The 25,726-nt window shown below is 39.9% G+C and overlaps 1 protein-coding gene across 8 annotated transcripts in view; it reads right to left on the reverse strand.

The window, feature by feature from the left end:
- The window catches only part of MYBPC1 (myosin binding protein C1), an 80,282-nt gene that overhangs the window by 21,568 nt on the left and 32,988 nt on the right, over positions 1-25,726 (reverse strand). For all 8 annotated transcript variants that reach the window (XM_069807482.1, XM_069807481.1, XM_069807478.1 and 5 more), the window contains 17 exons: positions 24,444-24,548; positions 22,850-22,998; positions 22,372-22,489; positions 21,108-21,159; positions 19,455-19,511; positions 15,738-15,904; positions 13,349-13,481; positions 11,581-11,705; positions 10,380-10,485; positions 9,895-10,061; positions 8,174-8,336; positions 6,788-6,894; positions 5,406-5,539; positions 4,109-4,265; positions 3,339-3,443; positions 2,519-2,707; positions 961-1,095 (listed from right to left, as the gene is read on the reverse strand). In XM_069807482.1, coding sequence (XP_069663583.1) covers positions 961-1,095; positions 2,519-2,707; positions 3,339-3,443; positions 4,109-4,265; positions 5,406-5,539; positions 6,788-6,894; positions 8,174-8,336; positions 9,895-10,061; positions 10,380-10,485; positions 11,581-11,705; positions 13,349-13,481; positions 15,738-15,904; positions 19,455-19,511; positions 21,108-21,159; positions 22,372-22,489; positions 22,850-22,998; positions 24,444-24,548 — 2,169 coding nt within the window. The remainder of the gene's footprint in view (positions 1-960; positions 1,096-2,518; positions 2,708-3,338; positions 3,444-4,108; positions 4,266-5,405; positions 5,540-6,787; positions 6,895-8,173; positions 8,337-9,894; positions 10,062-10,379; positions 10,486-11,580; positions 11,706-13,348; positions 13,482-15,737; positions 15,905-19,454; positions 19,512-21,107; positions 21,160-22,371; positions 22,490-22,849; positions 22,999-24,443; positions 24,549-25,726) is intronic.

A 25,726-nucleotide genomic window follows, 5' to 3' on the forward strand; every position in this document is an offset into this window, starting at 1 on the left:
AGTTAAGAGCAGCAGCTAGCGTAGCAGAAGAGAACAGTGTCCCATTCAACCAAATACACAACACTGCTGGAGTCCCACTGATTGGCATTTGCCCACAGAGGCTAGGTATTGCACATACCACTCCAGGCTATTTGATACTTACCCAGGTGTTGATGGATTTTACTTTTTGAAATAGACTTCATTTGATGCCAATTCAGAAGAAAATCTGCTGGAAAATACTAAGTTTCTGCTGCTTGATCACCAAAGATTCTACTTGTAAAATATATATTCTATTTCGCTATTCCTTGTTACTTTACTCTCCTAAGTTTATTCATTCTCTTTCATCTTTATCTTTCTCCTTCAGTTCTGTATAGATTTATGTCTTAGATGGACATAGTTAAAGACCCTGTATCTAACTACACTGAAACATTGGAGAAATTAAACATCCAGACAGGAACTTTGCGTGCCTAGGTAACTTCTACAGCCAGCTATGGGAGAGGCCGTCTGTCCTCAGTATTGGGAACTGGCACTTGAAGTAGCCAATTAGTAATATGTCAAGATAGAGATTACCACACTGAGGACCTCCTGTCCCTAAAACCCAGCCAACCTGCACATATTTTGGACCACACTTATAGCCAGTCATTACTTCCTATTCATTCATCCACCCACTCTTTACTGCGTTGACTCTTCATCTAGCTCCAAAAAGAGGATAGCGATTAACACGGTACTTGGTACGCTCCAACAGATTACCTGGCTTTTGATTTGGATTTCCGATCAAATGTAAGATGGGTTGAACTACAATCAGTGAGTGGGATCTGGAATACAAATCTAAGGAAGCCTGAACAAAACCGTGCTGCTTCAGGTTTTCTGACTGATTAGTCTCTGCCTTAAAGTGAGAGCACCTGATACCCGTAGAGGAAAAATGGAGAAAGTCTCACCTACTTTCACTATGAGTAACATACCACGGTCGTTGTCACTTACTTCCTTCAAAGCAGTACTCTACAACATAGCCGTCTAACCCTGCCGCGCCGATGTGGTCCGGTGGCCTCCACTTCATCGTAACGGAGGTATCGGTCACGCTATCCACGGCCAGGAGAGTTGGGGGACTGGTAACAGCTGAAGCAAGCAGGCAGTGGGGAGAAGGCAGAAAACTGTGTTACAATTAAAGGTTTACATTTATGGGGTGCGTTCCTCTAATTTAGCATCATAGGTGGCAAGCTAAACCCTGCCTACCCGGTATTTCCAATCATCCCTGGCACTTCTTTCCCAATTAGGACCGAACTAGGAGAAGCAGGTACCTCATCCCATATCTGCTCGCAGCCTAACCCAGAGTTAAATTCCTCCTGCTGAGGAGTGAGAAGGACAAAGAGAGGTGGAAGGTGGAGCAGAGAAGTTGCAAGTAGAGTATTCTACAGCAGCAGGTAATTTCTGGCAGGAGGAGAGGGTGCTGTAGCAATTACAGGGGTGCCACTGAGCAAGGTGGGAGCCTTTGCTGGCCTACGGAACAAGACACCTTTCTTTTACGGGGACTTGTAGTTGTCACAATAGTTTGAAAGTCTGTTTCTTCCTATGAAAAGGCCACCAAATTAATCTGTCACTAGGTGAATGACAAGGCCCTCTAGCTGTTACATTAATATAAATCAATAAGATTATATGGACAATAGTATAAAATATGACCTAGCCTAATCTGGATTGTCTGCAAAAGGACATTGAAAATATGTGATCCCTTTCTGGGAAAAAAGCCCCTGCTTCAGCTAAGGGGGATCCATGAGGCATAGAGTGAATTTAGGGACTATTCAAATGTATCTTATCATATGATTTATTGCAATATTGGGCAAATTCACTTAATTTTTTCCCATAGACTTCTACCTTTATGATAGATCGTATACCTGTGATTTTTTTTTTTTTTTGATGGAAGTGTATGGATTATTTGTGAATACTTGTACCTTTTTAAATTGCAAGCTACTATCTATCAGCAAGCCTAAGTAGTGAAACATGAAATAAAGTCTCATTTTCATACAGTTCAGCCTGCAAATAGTGATCTTTAGACTTCTGGTCCCTTTTCCTGACCATTTTTGGTCAAAAGCCAGTGCCTGACTGAACTTTTAGCAGGAGAAAGACACATAAAACAACCAAGACTATAATCCATCATTTTTATCAATTCTCTAAATTGCCAGTTTGGCTGCCAATAGTTTGACTATTGACTCAGGAGGTACCTATGATACACAAAAATGTGGAACTACTATTTCTGGTCCTTAAAACATATTGACCATAGTATTGACCGTATCAGGCTCACCTATAGCATGTCACTGTTTTATTGTAGTGCACCATTTCTCTGTCTATACATCCTTGTTTCTTGTTTATAAAAGACTATAAATCCTTCAGGGATAGACATATAGTTTATGCAGCACCTAATAAAGACAGGTCCTGAGCAACACAAGTGCAATAAGAACTACAGTTATGTAATTAGATGACTGTAATAATGTATTAGTGATAATTCTCTAAATGCATGCCTATCCCTATGCTCTTGATTACTTACCTAGAGGAACAAAGGACTTTGAAGGCATACTTGGTTTGGAAATGCCTACTGCATTAACAGCAAATACACGGACCTCATAAGCAACACCTTCAATCATCTTCTTTGGCTCAAAAGTTGTTTCTTTACACAGTTCAAAATTCAGCCTCATCCACCTGGAGCTTTGTTTCTTTTTCCTTTCAATGAAATATCCTATTGACAAAACAAATTATAGTAAGTGGTGGCTTAAAGCTCAATAGTGAGGGGTCTATTTTTTGACTGCCCAATGGCATTTTTTCTGGATACTCCTCAATATCCCTTTCTCACCTCAGAGTGCTTTAGGTGTTATTGTTAAATTTTTCCCATTTCAAGCTATCTGGCACCTCTTTGGCTTTCATGGCCACGTACGAGCTTTTTTCGGGCTTCACTTACACCACCTCTGTATTTAGTTCAGAGTGAAAAGGGCCTGATTCTGCTGGCCTCTGAGCCCCTCTGACTTTCCTGTTAGTTCAGTGTATTAGAAGATGTTCCAATTTACTCAGTAAATTGTTTCTGAAATTCCTGCTAACACTCAAACAGGCTAACTGTCCAAAGTTTGGTATTATAAGAGGTTGTCTTTCAAACAGGGAGACTGATAATGTGGCAACATACAAAATGAGAAATCTCAAAGCATTAGAAAAACAGGTATCTGATAAAGTCGAAGATTGGGCAGGACATCCTTGCAACTGGATAATCCAACTCTCCAGGGCCTGAGCTAAACTCTGATCCTATGGTGTCCGTTTTTGGGTGTTTGTTTCTTTTGTCTTTGTTAGAGCATCACCACAAGAAAAAGGAAAGTATGTACCTAAGATGGGTGATCCACCATCATTTGCTGGAGGTTCCCAGGTCATAATACACCAGTCTTCACCCACCTCAGTCACATTTGGTGCCTCAGGAGGATCAGGAACATCTGTTGTAAACAAAGGAAATATTATTTTTAAAAAAACCCAAAACCCCAGACTTCTTTCTTTTCACATAGGCTGAAATAAAAAATGTCAAATAAGAAACAAATCTGAATAGTTTTTGAAGTGCAACACGAGTTCCTAATGAGGAGAGAGAAAGAAAGAAGGTCTCTCTGGATCCTGGCAGGTGGTGAGGAAGGGATAAATGCCAAACTCTTCAGTACAGTCAAGACACTTGAGAGACACTTGAGGGCATGTGGTAAGACAGAGCCCACAGCCATATGGAGAACGGAGAACAGAGAGTGTTAAGGGCAGCCCGAGGCAGCTGCATAAGTTTGGTCCCTGCAGCGTGAGGTGGCAGCGGGGTGATAATTAACTTCTACTTAAATCCCGTGCTAAGCTCCTGTGTCCTTCAGTAACACTGGACCTTAGTATCCTTGCGTCTCAATTCCACATCTGAAAATGGGGATAAACAGAGAAATGAAAGTTTTCTGAGAATCTACCACAGTTTGGTAGCTAGGAAGGACAGCATCTACAGAAGTGACCCTTCGGATATGGGAAGAAGAATTTGTGTCCTGTTGGGGTGCAGAAAAATAGGGTTCTTAAAGGAGCATTTATTGAAGAGGGCTGTGCTAAAAGACATGGCTCACGTGCACTGTTCCACATGACTTACCGACCACTTTAATGTTGATTAGAGCTGTGTCCTCTCCAGCCTCATTCTTTAACGTTATTCTGAAAGGACCCGAATCTTCCCTCTCAGCTGCATCAATGACCAGACAGCTGCTGTCTGGGTATGTTTCTGCCCGTATTCTTCCACTGTCTGTGATCCACTAGGAATCAAAGTAAGCAGAGGGAAAAGTCATCTTTTCTGGATTTGAGAATAAAAATGCTCAAAAATCAAAATCCAAATGCAGTACAGGACACCACCAAAAATACTGAAGCAACTGTAAGAAAAAGCACACTAAAGCTCAGAATTTCAGTTGCCTAATGATCACAAAAATGACAAAATAACTGAGGGACAAATAAGTAACTTTAAAATACGGTAAGTGTTTGGTGATCAGTTCAGCCATTGCATTTCAAAGGAAGAGACACTAGGCTTACTTGTCCTGTGAGCAAGAACATGCTTTTGTCAACACTACCTGTCATTAATTTGATGGAAAGAGAGTAGTGGATTCTCCCACAAGTCAGGTCAAAATATAATTCGTTCAGTTGAAAGGTCAGAGTGATTAGAATGATCAGTAGTTTGTCCTCACAGATTTCAAATGCTGGCACATATTTTGGAGTAAGAGCTCTCCTAGAATAATTCCCTATTTGGACAAGTTCACAGTGGTGATACTACAATTAATATTTGAAAAATAGTACTTAGAGATTTGACCAGATAGTTCTGACAAATCCAGTAACAATAACATGTTCCAGCTTCCACATACCACAATAAAAATTTAAATGTGAAAAGTGGCTTTTTGGTATTACACAGCCAGGGATTGATCTGTGCAAAGTTTTGCATTAAGACACCAGATGCAAGACACCAATTGCCCAGCCTATTGTTTCGTTTGAGACTTGACACTCTATCAGAATTTATCATTCATTTTCCAAAACCAGACCATCCCATGCCTTCCTGTCAAAACCCAGCAGCCATTCTGGGCGGTATGTACAGAAGAAGTAGCGATTTTGTAGATTTTCACTAGTTTTATTCTGCATCTTGTATGTCCCTCCCCTTAACAATTTATTTATAGCAAACCCATATTTTTTTCCTTTGTTAATTTCAACCTTTCCTCAAAAAGACCCAAAATATACTAAATAATATTTATCCATTTTACCCTTCATTTTTGAGCAAGGAGGCCTTTTCAGGTAAAATGCATCTCCTCCTTATTTTCTGCTATTAAAATCAATGTCTTCACATGGCTAAAGGTTATTTTTTGAAGGAAAAGGCCCCTTGTTAAGCTAAAGAAACGTGTATAATGACAATGTACCTTGTCGCCTTTACTCCACATGACTTTTGGAGTTGGCTCGCCAGTGATGGGGATTTCAAGTCGTAGTTTGTTTCCTGCCACTACTGTCACAGTGTTACCTTCCCCAAGACCATCCAGGTGGAGTTTAGGAGGATCTGAAAAAAGGAGAGATTGTCCAAATTTGCCCTGTGGCTGCCACTCCGAGTTCAGTGACCTGGCACAGGTCTGCAACATAGAGAAATGTGCTCTATGCTTTGTATTTTCCTGGTATTTTTAGTCAACTGATTTTTTGTTCAGAAGAAAATTTGCAAAGAAAATTTCTTTTTAAGAAAATAGTTGTTTGATGAAAAAAAAATCATGGCACCATAGAAATTTTGGAATAGTAAGACCAAACAAAAAAATCTATCTTCCTAAGACAGAATTATGTATATTCAGGTAACTTCTGAGAGAGATTTCCTCTAAGTGGCTCTTCAGAATTTCCATTGCAGGCTTTCTACAGCACCTTTTACCACACTTCAGACATCACTGTTCTTACAGTTTAAAAGTTTTCTCAACCCAAATCCTTTTTCTGAAAATGAAATGGTCACTTTTATTGTACCCCATGTGTATGGAGAACAACACATTAATATCCTCTTACAACTTTTTTAATGTATGGGAAGTTATATTGGTGGGCATACCCCTGTAGTACCCTTTCCCTCTTCATTCTCCCTAAACTGTGCCAATACTTTTTTTAACACAGATATCCCACTTCTTTCAGCTTCAATTACAGAACAAACTTCCTAAAAGTTTGGTCATTGATATTGCTCACCTTTTGACTTCCAAGTTGCTGGTTGCAGTTAAAAGCCAGTGAGGTATTGTTGTGGGAAGAGTCAATGCCTTGTTTTATTTTTGTTTGAAAGACTGGGATCATTAACAAGCCCTATGTTTTGCTGAGTGAAGAAAAGCTGGCCAGAAACATTTTGCTCTGTAGGTATCATTTAGCGTATTTAGGAAATAGGTAAATATGTACCTATTCTACTAATCTTTTACCAAACCATATCACATTTTGCAATGTTAGCAAGCCAGTTCTTCAAAGAAGACAACACTGTGTAGCTGAAAAGAGGACGGCAACAGGTGTTTTACACATACTCTTAATAGTGGTTTAGGTTTAGGAATTCAACATCAAGAAACCTTCCCTGGTTGCTCCCCCAAGCTTGTAAACTATGAGCAGATCCTGAGCACAGGCAAAGTGCGCTCTGACCAGCTCACTTGCACTTTGCCAAAGCAGCACGTCTGTTTTTTTCTGGTAGATGTCTGCTCAGAGGAAACAAACTGATTGTAATCAAGGGTATTTCACACTGCTTTTAATTTCCAAAGGTCAGAGAAAGAGATGTTACATATAAGTCATTGTGCCATATACTTACCCACAACATGTACTTTGCATGGAATATTAATATTATAGGCATCTGGTACAAACATGTATTCACCCTCATCATCAACAGCAGCGCTTGCTATAACAAATCTGTGGATTCTGTGAAAAATTGAAAAAGAAATCAATGTCAATTATTTTTAAAGACTGCTTGGAGCTATAAGGAAAAATCTGTGAAAAGTTTAGGAGATCTGTGCAAGTGTGTAAAATTACTGATGAAAAATCCTTTGCTGGCTGCTTAGTGGTATTTTAGCTGATTAAATACCGTGTGATTTGTACAAAATATTATTGAGACAAACACCAAATAGTGTAACCAATTCTAATCCTTTCATTGTTTGAACACAGAAGTAGAAAAATACAGGAGCGTAATCTCTTTGACACAGGGATTCTGTGCTGCCACCACTGGATTGTAGTTTGGTTGTTCAAGAAGAAATCTTTAGGTGATCCTATTGTTGGAATATTCTGACCATCTTTGTGACATGATCCAACCTACTATTCGTTTGCCAGAATGAAGAAATGGGTTGGTGAAGCATATTCTGCTCTTACTAGCTAACTGCGTCCTCTAGTACGATGATATTTTTGCTCTCCTATGACCTGCTGTGGCTAAGCTTTGCTCAAGGTAGGACTCACCTCTGTGCCCTTCCTGCTCCCCTTTCCCTCACCTGACCCTATGGGCCTACCTGGGTTGTGGGGAGCTCCTTCACCTTATGTCAAAGCAAGGGGTCATTGCACAGCTGGCACTTGTCCCTTACTGCGACTTAGCAAGCCTTATGGAGTCAGTGCAAACATTTCATAGCCTGGTCAGGAGCATCTTCACAAATGCGGTTCCCAGCTGTATGTACGGTTTGCTAAGCTGAAGTGAAGGGGATGTAGTTAAAGGTAGTACCTGGCTTTGGTTTTGGTTTTTTGTTTTGTTGTTTTTGGTTTTTTTAAACTGACAAACTTTCCATGAAAAAGGGCAGATTATAAATGCAAAGGGACCCGATATCTCCCCATACTTTGCGTGGTCAGAGATACATGGTCTGAATTGACACAAACAGAAGCCATCAGAGAAACAGACATTCAAAAGCTATATATTTTTAATAATGTCTAACAATTATTTTACTTTACTACTTAATATCCCATACTAACACCAACAGCAATGTCAAGAAAAATTAATAGCTTGAACTTAGATGGATCGAGGATTTGATTATTGTCCTCCACAGCCAAAAGACACGAGGTGAAAGGGGGCAAGGAGACATGGCTTTTATGATGATAAAAGTAAATATGTTTGAGAGGCAGAGGTTAGGCTTGATTACTAGATAATTTTCAGTGAAGTAACCCACATACTGGTCTACAGTGTCATTCCATCAAAAGTCAAGTCAAGACGCAACAGGCTTACCTTCCTTTGTGATAAAGCTTTACACGGTCACTAGCTTCGATCAGTTGCCCATTTTTGTACCATTTTCCTTCCACGTTCTCAGATATCTCACACTTCAGGTGGATTTCCTGCCCAAGCCTCACAGTCTGGTCTTCTAGTGCAAGTGATATCTTCAGTGGTCTCACTTAGGAAAACAAAAGCAGAGATTTTAATGCTAATATCAAACAATAGCTCATGATCCTGTCACGGAGCTGCTACTAGCCATCACAATAATCTTCAAATCAGAAAAAAGCCTCCAATAATAAAGTTCTCAAGTCGAAATACCAGTAATATCTACATGTAAGCCACATAAATTAACCTCTTTTCATGTAGTATGATGCCTTAGAAAGGGTGATCCAAAATACTGGATCTGGGGAAACTCCATGAATATTGCCAGTAGAAGAAGTAAGCCCAGGAGCATAATTTGAATGCTGTCCCCTCTCTGGTGTTCAGGTGCTGCAGGTAGGGTGTTTCTATACCCCAGAGTCCAGTAAGAAACTTTCAAGAACTGAAAGACGTGTGTCCCCAGACCTATGCACTAGAAGGGATTACAACCCATCTTTCCTGTGATTTAACAGTGACCTAACTGCTCTCATAGCCCTTCCAGCTGATCCAATATAATTTGGAGATTTACCAAAGTATTTCATCACAAGTGGGGACTGTAGTTCTCAACCTGTTTTGTCAGGCTGGTAGTAAAGGCTGACTGGCCAGTAAGCTTAACTTCATATGCTATTTGTTCTTATGTTTGCTAAACTGCCTTAACTCACCCTATGAATACCCAGAGATATTACTAGCTTTTTGTAAAATTTGAGTCTGAGAACTGGCGCCCCAGTTCACTTCCACTTTCTGGAAGATTAGATGCTGTAGACCAGGCTGAACACTCAGTACCATATGTATGCAATAAATAATACCTGACTATAATCTGATGTAGGAAACAAAAAGTGATGGGAAAGGCAGTGTTTTATAGAAAGCCAGCAGGACAATCCTCAGAAGAAGTTGCATGAAAGGAAAGATGACGGAGCTCAATAGCCGTGGAAGATAATTTCCAACTTGATAATAGAACAGCATGAATTGGTTGTGCTTAGGTTGCCAATTTGTACAAAACAGTTAGAAGCTGTATGAGTATTCTAGAACAGCGTATGTTTATGCATAACGTATGATAACTTTAGAGAATGGGCACATACATTTCACAAAAAACCACAGGTGTTTTAAAAATATATTGCACAAACAATACTGAGGGAGCTACATAGTTGTGTGTTTGTGCCTATGAGTTCAGGTCAAGTGACTGTGATGCCTATTAACAGTATGCCTAGTTACAGAACTGCTCATTTTTTCCAACATACTTTTTTTCTGATTTTGGCTAAAGAGCCTTGGTTTGGCTTTCCTGTGAAAACCTGAAAGGATTAAAGAAAAGCAGATACTTCCCTCGAAATCACTTTGTTGAGCTGTTATATCTTTGGATGGATAGGTTTGTTTTCCATCTTAACAGAGTGACAGAAAGTTTTCAAGCGGACCTAGGTCATTGCCTGTTACTGCAAACAGCGTCTAAAGGAAAGTCACTGTTCTGGAGATTTGCAGCAAAGAAATTGGTATGGAAATTAAGTCTCCCTTTAAACCCCCAGGAAAAGGCAAGCAAATTATTTATTTCTGTAAGCTAGTAAACTCTGACATACGAATTCAAGAGGAAGGTGGATGATACTTACAATCAACTGAAAGTTTAGCTTCTGATTGGCCTCCAGTTGTCATTACTGAGTAAGTTGCACTGTCATTTTTTGCAGCTTCCTCTATGATCAAAGTGTGCTTTTTACCCTCAACCTTGATTCGATACCGAGATTTAGGTTCATTGGTAAGCTCAACACCATTCTTAAACCTAATGGAAAACAAAGAATCATTATTTTTCCTATAGAAGTTCTGTGCAAATAAGACATCCATAGACCGAAACTTCCAAAGAAGACTTTATAAGACTTAAGGCACAAGAAAAGGTTAAACAAACCCATCCATGAATGTGTAAGGATATTTCTTCTGTTGCTACATTTTTGAATAATGTTTTCTTGAGATTTTCTTAACATTTTCTTAAAAATTTTCATGTTCACTAGTATAGAAAAAACTGTCCACATTTTTGCCTACAATTAAAATATTCTGGGTTTTATTCTCAAGGAAAACAATATCTGTTCAAAGTGTGGCTTACCACTTCACATTTGCATCATCCTCAGACACTTCGCAGCTCAGTTCTACTCGTTCACCAATGTAGGTACTGGTATCCTCCAGGCCTTTGGTCACCAAAATTGGAGGATCTTTGTAAACAGAAAATTACAGATTTACATTCTGAGAGAGAAAACTAAGTGAAAGAGGTTTTCAAAATCATGCTATTGAAGATGATAGTACTTTAAAATTCTAATATCAGTCTTAGTGCATTTTTTTCTGCCTTAAAGCAGAAAAGCGATTGCTCATTAAGATGCTGGTAAGAAATATGCTAAATAAAAATATAACATTTGTTCAGATTAATACCTGCCTTGTGTCCCGTTTTACTGACAGTTTGTCCAGGCAGATCGACATGAGAAGCTGACGTTCCCCTCTTGCCTCCCACAGATCCCTCTCATAAAGCTGCATTTTCATTAGGTCTTATAGCCCGTTATGCACAATAAGATGACCTGATGACATAATGTGATGCCCTTATTGGTTTAACCCATTTCTGCTATCAAAACTCAAGTTTATTTAATAGTAAGGGATTGTACAAGTTATCCTATGATATTTATAGCAGCAGTGGGCTCCATTATTTTAAATAGCTTTCTGAAATATTTGATGATTTTTTTCTTTCAATGTAAGTTTTGTTTTTCCGTTTGTTTTGTTGTGCATGTGTGAGTAATGCCATGAATATTATCAGTAAGACTATCAACACCATGAGAGCAAAAAGGGTGAAGAAATGGCCACCCATTCATAGCTTTTGATAGAGTCTTCTGTTAAATCTGTGCAGATGGAATGAAAACTAACTGCTAGAAATCCTGATCTGAGGGTACTTGAAACAGATCAGTTGGCCCAAGAGTATCGGGGTCATCAGGTACCTAAGGGTGGTGTTAGGGAAAGCCAATGCTATGACAAATGAGTCTCCAAAATGGCTTTGAAATTATGAAGGGGACCACAGCCCCACTAGATCCCAACGCACAGTATGAAATCAAACGTATCCCCATTTCAGGGTTTTCAGTAAATTACTAAATACAGGATGAGGAAAAAAAATGGTCAGGGATCACAGAAATACAGGGTGATCCTAAGGGCTGCTAAAACAAATTCAAAAATATACTGAACCAGATATTCCCTGTTAATTTCTGTTGCAGCCAAAGAAGCCACACCAACCTACAGCAGGTGAAATAGGAGCAAGCTGACATAGTTACCTCTCACAAACAGTTCTGTGGAGCATTTCTCATCACCAGCTGTTACGTAATAGCGAGCATCGTCTGTCATCGTACAATTATTGATGAATAAAATTCGCTGGTTACCTTTGTGCTCAAAAATGTATCTGTTTGAACAGGAATGCAGCAAAGATACATTAGCAAAACTGCTGGACCCTTTTTGTTTTATGTAGAAAGTGCTTTAGGGATTATTAGAGGTGAAAAACCTGGTTTTTACATAGAACGGGAAAAATTGTCCTGGGAAGCAATTTCCAAGATTCAACAGAACTGTCATAGACTTTTTATCAAAAAGAGCTATGGTGTAGAGTGACAACGAGCATCTTAGGGCTTGTTCCAAAATCCCAAGCTTGGGTGATATGAAAAAATAAAAAAAATGAGCAGACTCTGAAGGATGGCAATTAAAATGGAGTCTGAAACTCTAGATGAGTAAAGATGAAAATAACCAGTAATAGGACACCATCCTCATTCCAACACTCTTAACATTTTTGTGAAGTATAATAATAGCCGAAGTTAAGAAGTTAATATTATTGGTAGGCCAGATGGCACAAGAGATCAGTAATGGGATATGGGGTTTTGGTAATGGGATATGGAGCCTTTCACCTTTATGTCACCAGTTTAGATCTGCTCCAGGTTTGCAATGACCAAAGCTCATTAGCATCTGACAGCTGCTTCAGCAGCCTGGAAGAAATGCACTGGAGCATTCAGTCCAGGTCCTTCTGCTGGAGAGGTGTCCATATAGCTGGCTGCAGAACAGTTCTGAACTGCTCATGGCAGATATAGGGGCTAAAGAAAAGGTACCCTCTTTATTATGCATTTTTTTTGTCAACTAGGAATATTAATTGAAATCCTTCATTGACTTTTGCAGCAACAGAATGAAGGAAATCTGCCCCTTCTCTGTAAGAGAGCTTTTGCTAATTATTTTTTCACAGGGCAGAGGAGAAAGTTGCTAGGGTATTGTGCTGCTGAGGAACATTTGAGGAACTTTACAGCGTTGTGCATTACTATTGCACATCGTCATTCCTAGCTGTGTCTGACTGTGGAATGGGATTTTCTGCACCAGGTTGTAAGAGCTGATTGTGCCCACACTAGGGACTGGGCTCAACTTCCAGCCATTGCTCTACCTGTACTCAAGTGTCTGCACCTGAAAAGCCACTTCTTCTAGATAAAACCAGAGAATAAACCAGTATGCAGGTGATAGAGATGATGAAGCAGCTCGGGGTACACTAGACCTGCTGCACACAACTGAAGTCACTTTGAGCTAACGGAGGTTGTTGACTTCAGTGTGAGCATTAACTGGGTAGGGGGAGGTGAGACAAACCTTGCTCCCCTTTCCTCAGGTGGTTCATGAGCCAGGTGGGTAAGTATGTGATGTTAAACGTCTCTCCTCTTTGCACCCAATTACTGTAGATTCTGACCTCCTTCAGACATAGGACTGAGAACAAGTGATTTATTTACTCACAGTGCTTCCCAATTTTTTACTAACTACCAAGTAGGAAATGGGTCCATATTTGATTGACGATCTTTAATTCTTTTCTCTTGAGGCAAAGGAGCCAATCTGCATTAACATTTAACATACAGTGGACTTTTCTGGGTTATGAGCTATATAGCATTATTTGCATACTTTTCACATATAATGAAAATCAGAAATAAAGTCGGTGCAACCTGAGCAGAGATAGATCTATGCAACACACTTGTCAGGGAAGTACATGGGTACCCATTTTTTTTGCTTACATACAATAAAACCACTTACTTTGCACTTGGTCGTATTTCTTGGCCATTTTTATACCACTTGAGTTCCACTGTTGGATCTGCTAGCTCCACCATGAACCTTACTTTACCTCCTTTGTCCACCTGATACGCAGGATCAAGACCTTTGGCAAAAGCTGTTGTGGAAGCCAAGTGTTATTATAAAAGAAGATCAGAAAACAAGAATATGAATGCTGAAATGACATTGCATAAACCTCGCCAAAGCTGTCAGAATACATGCACATGATGTTATGCATCAATCTATATTCTTAGGCTAGTCCACATGAATCAGTTTATTTTCTAGAAACATTAGAGTAAATGCAAACCTATGCAGATCTGATTATCCTGACCAAGTTCAAGCTAGTATCTCTTCATGACTTTGCAATGTGACTGTATTCTGAATAGGACTGGGTAGATGTAGCTTTTACAGCTTGCTGAGAAGTCAGAATAAAATGGTATACAGCTGGTGCCATGGAATCATTTACGATGGATCTGTTACAAGGGACTTCTCTATTAGCACTGCCATGCAGGTTAACAGGGAATTTTAAGCTGAAATTCCTACTGAGCTTCCCACTATCAGAATAAACACATTGGTTTATCTAAGAGCCAAATTAACTTTCCTGATTCTTTCTGTAGGTTGCAAGGTGTACGTTGCAGTTCCACTTGTGATAAATGTTACAGCTGCAAAACATTTGCAAAAATATTTGAAACCAGGCAAAAGTTGTCAGTCTGTGAATCCTAATGGGGCTTTTCAAAAAGGTTCTTTGAGATGTGCAAATGTAGGCCAAGTTGTTCTGGGCAAGGTAAGGCCAGATGCAACTCAAACATTTCAAAACACTTTAAGATCAACATTTAGATATTGCCAGCCACAAAAGTCAGACCCAGGGGAGCAGAGATCTGTATCTCAAAAATAAATAAATAAATGGTGCCTCAAACAAATTGCCCACGGCTAAGTAATCAATTTCTGCTAAGGTTTATATCATGCATATGTCTGCTTGCAGGAGACCGAATATATCAACACAACAGGAGTAGAGTTATTAAATCTGAAAAGGATTTTTTATCTATCTTGTTGCAGTGTAAAAGTTTCCAATTTATAATAAAGGTGGTGTGAGGGGAAGAACACCCTACTCTCATCCTGTCACTCCGATAGACGTTTTCCCCAATGTCTAGAGCCCCTCCTGTAGGGAAAACCCTGTCCACTGAAAAATCCTGATATGGCTGGAAGCTCCATCTTACTCAACAGCAAACTGGGGAGAGGGACCAGACAGACTGGTCCTAGAAGCTGAGAGATGCCCCTTTCCCAGTAAAACATTGAGGCACTCCCACGTGATGCACTGGGTAGGGAGCAGCTCTTCCTGCCAGCTGCACAATTCCTGCCCCAGCTTCCAGCCCTGCTTTGAACTCCTGGGGGAAAATGAGGAGTTTCCCTGGGCTTCAGCCCCTTGAGATCTCCACTGGTTACAGAAACTGCCCCAGTGGCTCAGCCAAAGCCCACCGACTCCATTTCTCCCTCCCTCAACTGTGGCCAGAATCAGATATACCAGCAAATGAAAAATATAAATAAAAATTAACGTGTAGGAACATAACACATGTTATGATGTGAGGTAATGGATGAGGAGAGAGGGTATATCAGGCAGCTGGATTACAGCTGGATTTGTGGAGGATTTCACCTACACAAAAGGGACTCCTCCAGGAAAGCAGTGGAGCAGCAGGTGTGTACATTGCATCCAGGTCTGAAATGCTCTCCAGGAACAAGCAAATGCCACAAGAGTATAATGGATAGTGTGTTGTATTTACATGTGTGTCTGTGTGTGTATACATATTATGCGACATATATTTTATATATGCAAATATATACACATAAGGTAAACACATATCTACATTTATGTATGTATTACACCACTCGTACTATTCAGTAGGGTAGATGGGGAAAGACAAGCCTGAACGTCCTCACCCAACCCAGGGTGGAGGAGTTTTAGTACAGGTGGGATTTCAGAGGCGTGTCAGATAAAGTGCAAAATGAAATTATGAAGAGCAAACAATGTGTTTGGAGTGACTCTATTTTAGAGCAGAAGATATTAATGATAACACAAGGTCTAATTTCCATACTGTTTGATCAGGTAACATCCTTCCACACAACTGGGGGACTTTGTTCCAGTTGCAACTACTGTTTGGCCAAGAGGGAGGGACGCTTTTGGTAAGCACTGAATAGGTTAGGGTGTTTACGCTAACCACAGCGGACTAAAGCCTCCTTCCAATTAACTCCTTGCAGTAACAAGCTTGAGTTGTAGCGTGCAAGTCCCCTTACATGGAAATAAAGCAAGTTTGGGGTTTTTAAGGCGGATGCTCATGTTTGAGCTGCTGAACATAAGAATATTCTGCCTTATCCATACCTGCACTCTTCTTCACTTCCCTGCGCATGCGCTTCAGACGCTTTAACATGCCTCTCAGATCAGTGATACCATACTGAAAAGCAATCTTCTCGTATTCACTGGGATTCGCGTTCTTCAGGAGCTCCCACACATCTACCTCAGGTTCTTCCTCTTGCTGTTTAATCTCCCTAACAGCAGCAAAATAAAATTATGGGAGAAGAGTTAGAGAGGCTTTATCACACCATAAAAAAGGTGAAGCTGAATCTATGGTGAGGTTAGAAAAGTTTTGATCAAAATTTGAAGGCAACCATCATATTCTTTTATGTCATTCAGTGCAGGTGGAATAGCTCAGAATGACATTCACACCTTACTTTACACTACTTCAGGCAGAATCTGGATATAAGTCTTAATATGGCCTTTTCTGATGTAATCAGTTACGAGAGTTTTTGTATCGCTTCATTATTTAAAAGAAAAAATACAATTTGAAAATGTAGTACTACAATAGCATATGGGCTAATCCCACTTAAATCAATTTTACGTGTTGTAACTTGAGTGGAATCAGTTACAATTTATGATGGCACCACTGAGATCTGAGACTAATCCATATATTTCATAATTATATAAAAATGCTTTCAAACCCTGAGTCGCTCTAACTGCTATTAGGGGTGACCAATGAAAGGACATTGAAATCCAAGGGAATCTGGGTCTGTTTATAGTTACACCAGTGCTTCTCAGAGTTACTTAAAGTTGGCATATGGATAGGAACTGGAGGTTTCCACACCAGCTTGGACTTGCAAGATGGATCTGTTGGCTTCCATGTTTATCTCAGTCTTAAGAGCAGGAAAGTGTTTTCAGAGGCCTGTGTGAATAGCATCACCTTTATACAGAAGTTTCAAATACTATCTGCAACTTCAGGCTAAGACAACCAATAAAGAGAAGTATAATTATTTTCACAATGGCAGCCATGAAATGGGAGAACAATGGAAGCATCCTAAACAAAATGATAATTTTTTATATTGACAGCTCAGCTCAAAAATGTGAACTGCTAGAACAATCCGGGAATTGGAGCAGAAATCTAGACATTTTTTCCTGTACATAAGGAGGATCAGACCAGGATCACTCTGATTTGATCTAGTTGGTCTAACAAAATCAGTACTTTTGAGAAGAGAGTGAGAAAATAAACATTTGAGAAATAAAAAAAGACTGAGCTTTGGGGTGAGACACTGTTAGAGCTGAGCTCTATCAAGTCTGATAGAGAATTTTCTTTAACATATGCAGAAATAGTACTGGGAGTCCCTGAGAATCTCTGCATGGTTGTTGGATGAGGAACTATGGAAAACTACTTTGCTGTTTAATCCATGAGGTTTATTAATTTTCATATGCCAGTGTTATTTCAAAAAGGAAAGAACTTCTCACCGAGGAATCTTTGCAATACTTACATTGTTATCTTAGAATTATTGTTAGACAATCTCGTCTATGAAATTCTATGTTTCATTCCTTTTACTTTTATCTGTGCTCATGCTTTGGGGAGGCTGACTATGTACAGCGAACACTGGCGTTTCAGTGAGATTCCTTCTGCATGGTGGCAAGTCGAGATCAGCTTGCAAATAAATGTAAAAGCTGACACACCCCATGGGGTGGCATTCTCCTCTCCCAGGGCTGGCCGCTTGCCATGCAACGCCTGTCCATGCCAAGGAGAGGTACGCTCCATGGGAATGGAGATAATGTACCCCATTAAATCAGGCAGTAGTTGAGAATGAGGATCGGTTAGAGTATCCTGATTTTCAACCAGCTTGAAATAATTCCAGACTCTTTTTCCCTCTTGCGTAACTGGAGAACAAATTTTGACACTTAGAGCAAACCAACTTTGTTCTGACACCACAACAGGTTCTGCTGTGGGTAGTGGGCAAACAATGCTTGGAATTTCCTGAGCAGACCGACGTCTCCGCAAAATCGCTTTCAGATCTTTTCCCCGAAAATGTGCATTTCGTTGAAAGATGTACTTTTAAAAAAAAGGACCTAAATGTTTGAGTGTTTTTGAGATCTTGTGCCTTTTGGAATTTCGTGCCATTACTGATCCATTGCATTGACGAAGCATAACCAGTCACAGAGTGGCTTACTGAGATAAGAACTGGTTTTTCTTCCTGCAAGACCAGCATGAAATTAGAAAATAGGCAGTATATAGATTCCATGCATTTAGGTTTTTTTTTAAAAACATGTTTCAAGTATTATGCACCACAGGTGAAAAGTTCTAGCTCTTTCCTTGGTTATATAACCATACAAAAGAAAAGGAATGCACCTGCAGCATTGCATCTTGAAAAAATTGTTACAAAAATGTGTATTTGTCTTCATAAAAATGGATACTAATATCCATACTGGGGCTTAATTAGCGATTGTACTCAATTAAGCTCGGAACTGTGAGGTTGCATGTCAGTGCCTGAAGCAAGGAGGTGACGAACCTATTTGACCAATATCAAATAATAGTGTTTAAAAACTAAAAGTTTGCTTTGCCCATTAACCACATGATAGATATACTATGTTTATATGGCTATACAGTATTTATCTTACAAAACACGTGTGTTACTTGTTAGTGAAGTGATAATGACTCTTAAATCACATTTCTCTTTACACAAAACCAGCAAGACCTCTTACATGCAACTCTCATGTTGCTAATAAAACACCCCACAGGCAGTCATGAGAACAGTCCTGGTAAGTTGTATTAGTATGATAAAAAGTCAAACTGCAGATCCTAATTAGGGATGAGAAGATTAAAAAACCAAAGACCTGGTGGATTTGAATTGGTTCAGGTAATTCTTTCACCGCCTACTTTTATATTCAGCCTTTCCTGTTTGCTTTAGTTGCTTAAATACTATCCTCACCATCATAGCTCACGAGCCCATTGTGAACTTTTTATGTAATTAATACTGCATATTGGGTTTTCCTCTTTCAGAGTAAGTGGCAGATGAGATAAAGGATCTATTTCCTTTTCCAGTTCTCTGCAGTCAGTTGCCATTGATTTCCATGGCATATAGAATTTCTGTGATAAATTTAAAAAAATGACGAATTAACTATCTTGTCTTAACCTGTTAAAAGACTAAACTGGGTTTAAGATCTGAAATAGCTAGAGGCATAACTATCGTAACACCAGATTTTCAAGGCAAACCAGAGAAACACATGCCCAAGTTTTTCTCCATCACAGCATTTAAGTTGAATAAAACACCATTGAATATTTGTGTGCACATATCGAAGCAGAAAGTTACAAAGAATTAATACCAATGTCTATGGTTTGAAAGCATGCTATATGATTTTTCATATCAGGATGCTTATGAAATCAAATTAAGATGTACCCAAAGAGGTAAATTTAACCCTTGCAGTTTTTTATTCTTGCACCAGTCTCAATTTTCTGAACTGCTCATCCCCGGGTAGGAAATTGTCCCCCTCTACCCTTCATGCAAACACAAAAGAAATAGCAAGTAAACTAAATGTTATTGGCCAATTTAGGTTGTGGCTCACTTTTTTCCCAGTGCACTCAAATCTCAGGTTTCTTTTCTGCACAGTTAAAGGTACAATTAACTGAACACTTGCATATTATACTATGAGAATAATAGTTAGAAACATTGAAAAAAAAGAAAGGTCAGAAAATTCTTAAGAAGTTATTAATGCTACACCTGACTCTTTCTGTGTGAGAACCTAATGGTTTGCAATCCACACCTGCTCACTGCATCACTTGGTTCTCACCTACGTTTCAGGAGACCACTAAAGTCAAGTTCTCCTGCATCGTCTTGTCCATCACCGCTGTTATTAATAGAAAAAAATCAAATCTTTGTTTAATACAGGAAGACTTAGACAACACACATTGCAAACGCTCTACATGTCTCTCATACTCAACACTGTCCAGACACACAAATAATGGTATAAAATCAACACAAACTTGTATTCTTTTTCACATGAAATTATGTTTCCTTAGGCACTTGTGAAAAATAACACAAAGGTTTGTATTGCTTGTTATTATACTTTGGTGACAAATTTTTGTAACTGCATACATAAATTTGCCAAGATTTGTGTTAGATTTCAGTAACACAAATAAATGTGAGCTAGTCAACACAATGAGCTTTGTTTTTCATTTCCATAGTGTATGTGTATAAAAACAAAGGGCTTGTGCTGATCTTTTGCTGTGAATGTAAAACAAAGATTCGCATTGCTGGGTGGTGCTTTTAACAATGCATAGCTGTGTCAAATACTGATTGCAAAGCATTACACTTAACATTTAACCTTTCTCTAAATGAAGGGAGAAATCAGTTAAAAAAGAATAAACAGTACATTGTACATTTTTACAGCTAGAATCACAGTCTTGTGAAGGTGCATTTCTTTCTATAATGTGACCTTAAGCAGTAATACCTTATTATAAAGCACATACAGGCAAAAGAAATGCCCTTAGTAATTGTAAAGAGGGCAAAATCCTGCAAATGTTAAATCAAATGATGCCAATATTTCATCCCAGATTTTGCATGCAAGATATTACTTAGAAAATCAGACAATATTCAGATGTCCTCATCTGCTTGGGCAGAATAATTATTGCAGTTTTTTAAAAATGTGCTCAAGAAAGGAGTGCACCTTGAGTGTAATATCTTTTGTATTTACTCTTTAAATCAAATCCCGCTAAATAAAAGCAGTCACTTCTGAATCACAGCTTTGCTTGTATCTGTAAAATAACAAACAAATTCATTTTCTGTCTGTAAAACAATTTCATTCTGAATATTTCTGTCCTTTTAAGACAATTTTCTCCATAAAATGTAAAGATGACGCCTAAACTGGTTTGAATTGCTATTTTATCACAAAGGTAACAAAACTTAAGACACAATGCTTTATCTTATGCCCTCTGCAATATATTGTTTGTAGTTTTTCCGTAATGATGGCCTTATGACACACTTTTTTTCTGTAAGATAACATAAGGCAGGATCCCATCTTCTTGAAATCAGTGTGAATTTTCTCTCTGCTTTTAATCAGTACAGTATTGGGACCAGGAACTTTCATACTGTAGCTGACAACTTTCAGGAAACATGCGGTAGAATATTTTAGTGAATGAAAATATGCTTTTAAAAACTCTAAAGAAACGTATATTTAATTGCCTTAAATATTCCATTTTCCCTTAAAGCAATGACATTGTAATTTCACGGTAGAGTATTTAATATCATATGTACTCTGTGTTGTAACTATTTCATTCTATCCACTACCAACTACCCTAAACCCCACTTCTTTAATCTTTATTTACAAAAACATTTTTTTAAAGTACTTGATACAATTGTCTGCCAAGACTGATGCAAGTTCTGTGCATGCTACCAGCATCCATCCATTACTGAGGAGCTTCACAGGATCACTGTTTGAAGTTACCTTCTTTTGAAAGCAGATCTGATGTCAATGGATGGAGCAGCTTGGGAAGATTCTATGAGATAACAGTAATACAGGAATTAAAAATGTAATTTGAAATTAATGTAATTTACGTAATCAGTGTAATTTGGCATATGAAATTTGTTCAGTTTCCTGGTAAAAGTGACCACAGTTTGTGTGTCTCCTTTGGCATTAAGTTCTGGTAAATGCAAAGCTGCTCAGTGCTAAGCTAAGTTTAATTAATACATTTCTCCAAAATATTTTCTGCAGTTCTGCACAGGAGATCTGTCTCTGTGCTGTTTCTCTCCAATCCGCTCCCTGCCTATACGCAGGCTCTGGCCTTTTTGTCTCCCCATTCCTTATGCTTTCTCTCCTGCTTGCATCTTGCACTTTCTCAGTATGCTCAGCATCAGTGGAAACAGACAGTCTTCTCTACAGCTACAGACTCACGTTGATTCTTGGTGCCAGGAGGAATTCCCCCTCGTGTGAATTACCTATTTGTGCCAGCCTGAATCAGATTAAAGGGTTCTGATCTGCAGCCAGCGAATGGGTGCAACCAGGCTGGCCCCCGCCTCGCTGACCTCTGAATACAGACACCTACCTGTGCCCCTCCGGCTGGCAGTCAGCCGAAAAATGTCCCCTTGACCGAGACCGGCTCCCCCTGACGGGTGAAGGAACAGCCCAGTCTAGGCTGTTCGGTAGGTGTACTTTATGAGGGTGAACAACTATTTTGTGCACTGGCTGCCGGTGCCTGGCATTTCGGAAGAGATTATAAGTATAACACAGAAGCAGACAAAGGCATGACTCCCCAGTGCTCTCCACATTGTGCTATGCTTTATTTTGATGAAGAGTGGAAGAAACAGCTTTCTGGAATATGACCATACCATGCCGGATCAGGGTGCAAAGCCCTGGCGAGCCATGACCACTCCATGTCCCTCTGCTCGGACGCTGCCAGAGGAAGCCTCACTCTCTGGATAACCCTAAGCCTAGCTCTCCATCCTGTGTGCCAGAGCCTGATTTTAATTCAATACCAGTTTTATCTGCCAGCTTTTCTAATTTTTGGATAAATATCTCGGCATGCAATCTATCCCAATGTTCATTTAAACAATAAATTACAGACACTTAAGAGAATGCTCTGAGCTCTATGCTAAAAATGTTCACTTTAAGCATTTCTTCATTTAAAGGTTCTGAACAAAATTAGGTGGCATTTCAAGTTAAAGAAAAAAGAAATCTTTATAAAGCTTTACAGACACAAGTGGAATCTTACCAGTGACTTCAAGGTCAAAAGAGCAACTATCAAACTTGTCCTTATAAGATACTTCACAGCGATAGTTCCCTGCATAGTTTTCCTTAGCTTGAATGATATGCATCTCAAATGTGTGGATCTAAAAATAAAACATAATTGTTCATTAATGTAGGGGGTACATTTGCACAAAGCAGAAGTTAAAAGATTAGTCTTTCAGGCCTAAACCAGGAGCAAGGAATAACTCAGATAAAGGGCTCTGGAAAGAAACTGGAACCCAGAAACGGCAACGGAAAACTTTGATTTCGCCACCACTACTTGTCCTGCGCTGGGAGAGCAGAAAAGGCTGCTTCTGTGCAGGGTCAGAGATCATCACTGAAATCTGCATGGGGAAGCCTGGGTTAGAATCCACTGCTCTTGAATTTCTACCTGTTGTCTTAAACTGATCTTTAAGCTCTCTTTGAAGCTTTGCCACCGTTAAGAAGGAAAAGCAAAGACGCACCTTAGTGTGACGCTCAAAGGACTCTTTCAGCTGCAGGTGCTTCCCCGCTTTACTGGCCAGGTCCATCCATTTTCCTTTAAACCACTTAACATTTGGCTTTCGGAGAAGATCTTTGGCTTCTACTTTGGCTATAAATGTAATATTCCCACCTTTTAAAAAGAGAAAAGAATAATGCAGGCATTAAGGAACATGTGGTTAGTCAGTCATGTCTGTACAAGTTTCTTTTATTACTGCTCCTTCCAGTCTCCATGTGCTAGCTCTACCACAACAGTAAGAATCAGATGGAGTCACACAGGCTATGAAAGTACTGCAGTGTTACAGAGATTAATGATTCTGGGTCTGGAAGCCTTCTGCCCATGTCAGTGTGGAGCTTGAGACACTGAGAAGCAGGATAAATTAGTTGAGGCAAAGCTCCGTGTTGTCATGGGCAAATTGTTCCCAATATTTGAATTTCCTTGCTTAAAACAAGCACGGGTGTTCCTAGGCTACCAGGCAGTTGTAACACAAATAAACTCCAGTCCAGAAAAGAAAGCCTGGAGCTCTTTGTGCATTTCTATCCTGAATTCTTTAAGCTGAGAAGGGAGGGGAAAGAGTACTCTCTAAACAGTAATTTGGGAATAGTAAAAGTTAGCCCAATTTTCAGAACACCACTGCCCAGCCCCTGCTGAGTTTCCATCCTAACATTCCCGGGCTCTAGAGGAGAATACAACTAACTCCTTATATTTATTTTCCAAATAATTCCTCCCCAAATGCTCTTTTTCTACTCAGAAACAGAAAAATAATAGGCATGCATAGAGCCAAAACCCCTATCTGACCACGTCTTAGTGTACCCAAGTACATAACAGATATATTAAGTAGCCTGTCCTGAACTTCTCACCATTGCTGCCACCCTCCTTTGGGTGCAACCTTACCGGGATAGTATGGCTCAGGAGTGCAGGTGGGAAGTGAAATTCCTGACCATCCCCATTTACTGTGCTCTGGTTCACAACACAGAAAGTCCTCACAGTGCTTGAACTGGATTCCTCCGGGGTGAAATTAAAACCAAAGATGTGCTCTGAGAGTTTGCCACCTGTGCTCCAACCGCTAACAGGTATATAGACCACTGGACTAAAGCAGACCTAGTCCAAAGCAAGTCCCCCAGAATGGTTACGGTGGGGGTGACCCTACCAGCTTCCCTGCAGAGCTGCTCCTATTAGTCTACTTGCTAATTTACACACAACTGTAGGGTACAAAAGTTGACCCGGCAATCTCTCAGGTACGCTGCAGGCCTTTGGGTAGACCTTCCTGACATATCAATAACAGCACGGCCAACAGCATCACAGCAACCAGGTCTCTTCTCCAGAAACTATACCTCTTACCCACTGTGCTCAGTAAACTATCAGATTTTGAGCTTGTCTTGAATTAAACAGTTGGGGTTTGCTCCTCTTCGTACAGTCCTTCTTGCCTTCAAAGAGTGGAGTTCACATCCAACTAAAATCCGTGGAAGTACTTGCAGCTGAGAGCAGAAGCCGCGTGTCGCAGGAACTGCACGTCCGTTCTGCCTCAGTCTTTGTGTCTCTGGGAGTCGCTTTTGATTTTGTTTCTAAGCACTTACCAACGCTCACTGAACCGCTCTGAGGTTTTTCGATGAATAAAGTGGATTTTTGGGAGTCATCGCGTTTTTCCGTCTCTTCTGGAGCTCCTTCTCCAATAGACCATACTGAGATGCAGAGAGAAAGGGAAATGTCAATCATCTGAGTGGGTTTTACTCCCTCCAAAATACACTTACCTGAACTTACTAAACTCTCTAACGCTATTACCTCTCTCTTCAGATGTCCTGAAAGATATGTAAGTTTTTGTTCACACTGACATCCATTGCTTGGCTGTCACATTGTGTACAGTTCCTGCAAGAACGCTACCTCTGGTGACAGAAAATGAAACTATCAGGGAGGAAGAGAGGGGAACCTGATCAGCCAAGACGGGTACTGAGCAACTCAAATGGCATCAGCATTCAACCATGAGTGCTTTACAGGGCAATGCACAAAGGTCAGCTCTTTGTTTTTCAGAAGAGATGGAGGTTCTGAAAACACAAACAGCTATAAGCACAAACAAAACACGTATGATGCATAGTTTCAGTGGGTCTCTCTCAAGCCCAAACTCAGTCAATTGTACAAGCTAGCTTTTCCTCCTTGTCCACAAAATAGGGCAGGGATGAAGCTTACTTTTGAACTTTGATCTCTTCTACCATGATAGAAGCAGAGAGTTTGGGGATCAGTCAGTACCATGTCCTGACATGGGCTTTGGCTGATATTTTACAGAAAAATAGTTTGTCAGATGGAAATGATTGTGTCATATGTTCAGACACAGTGCCTTCTCTTCTGGCAATTGGGATTTTGGAACCGAAAAGGAGCAGCAGTACTGAGAGAAGCAGCAAGTGAGCGGTCTCCCCAGGGCAGAGAACTGTACCAGCACAGCTGTGCGTTTCTGGCCTTTCTGCTCATCCAAACAGCCCTGGCTTTGTGCTACACATTTACATCTCAGGCAAATACACGCAAAACCATGGCCAAAGCTGATTCCTAACAGAAAAGGCAGGGAGAACAAGGCAGTGAACATCTGTCCGTTACTTGCTCCCTTTCTGCAGAGAGGCAAAACATGTGTCTCATATTCCAAGTGAGAACTTGTGGAGCCCAAATGCCACGTCTCCTTTTTTTGAGGAGTTATTGCTAGTGCACAGGGGAAACGGAGTAAAGCCAGTGCTGCTGTGGTAGTACTGAAGAGCAGAGCAAATGTGGAAATGTACAGCCATAATTAACAAAGCCATCTGTCTCTCAAATCAGAGCTACAGCTCCCTTGTTCCCCTTGAACTTTTCATTCTTTCAGAAGCAAAGGTAGCTTTTT

This window comes from Haliaeetus albicilla, chromosome 19 (assembly GCF_947461875.1).
Source record: "Haliaeetus albicilla chromosome 19, bHalAlb1.1, whole genome shotgun sequence".
Lineage (NCBI taxonomy): Eukaryota > Metazoa > Chordata > Aves > Accipitriformes > Accipitridae > Haliaeetus > Haliaeetus albicilla.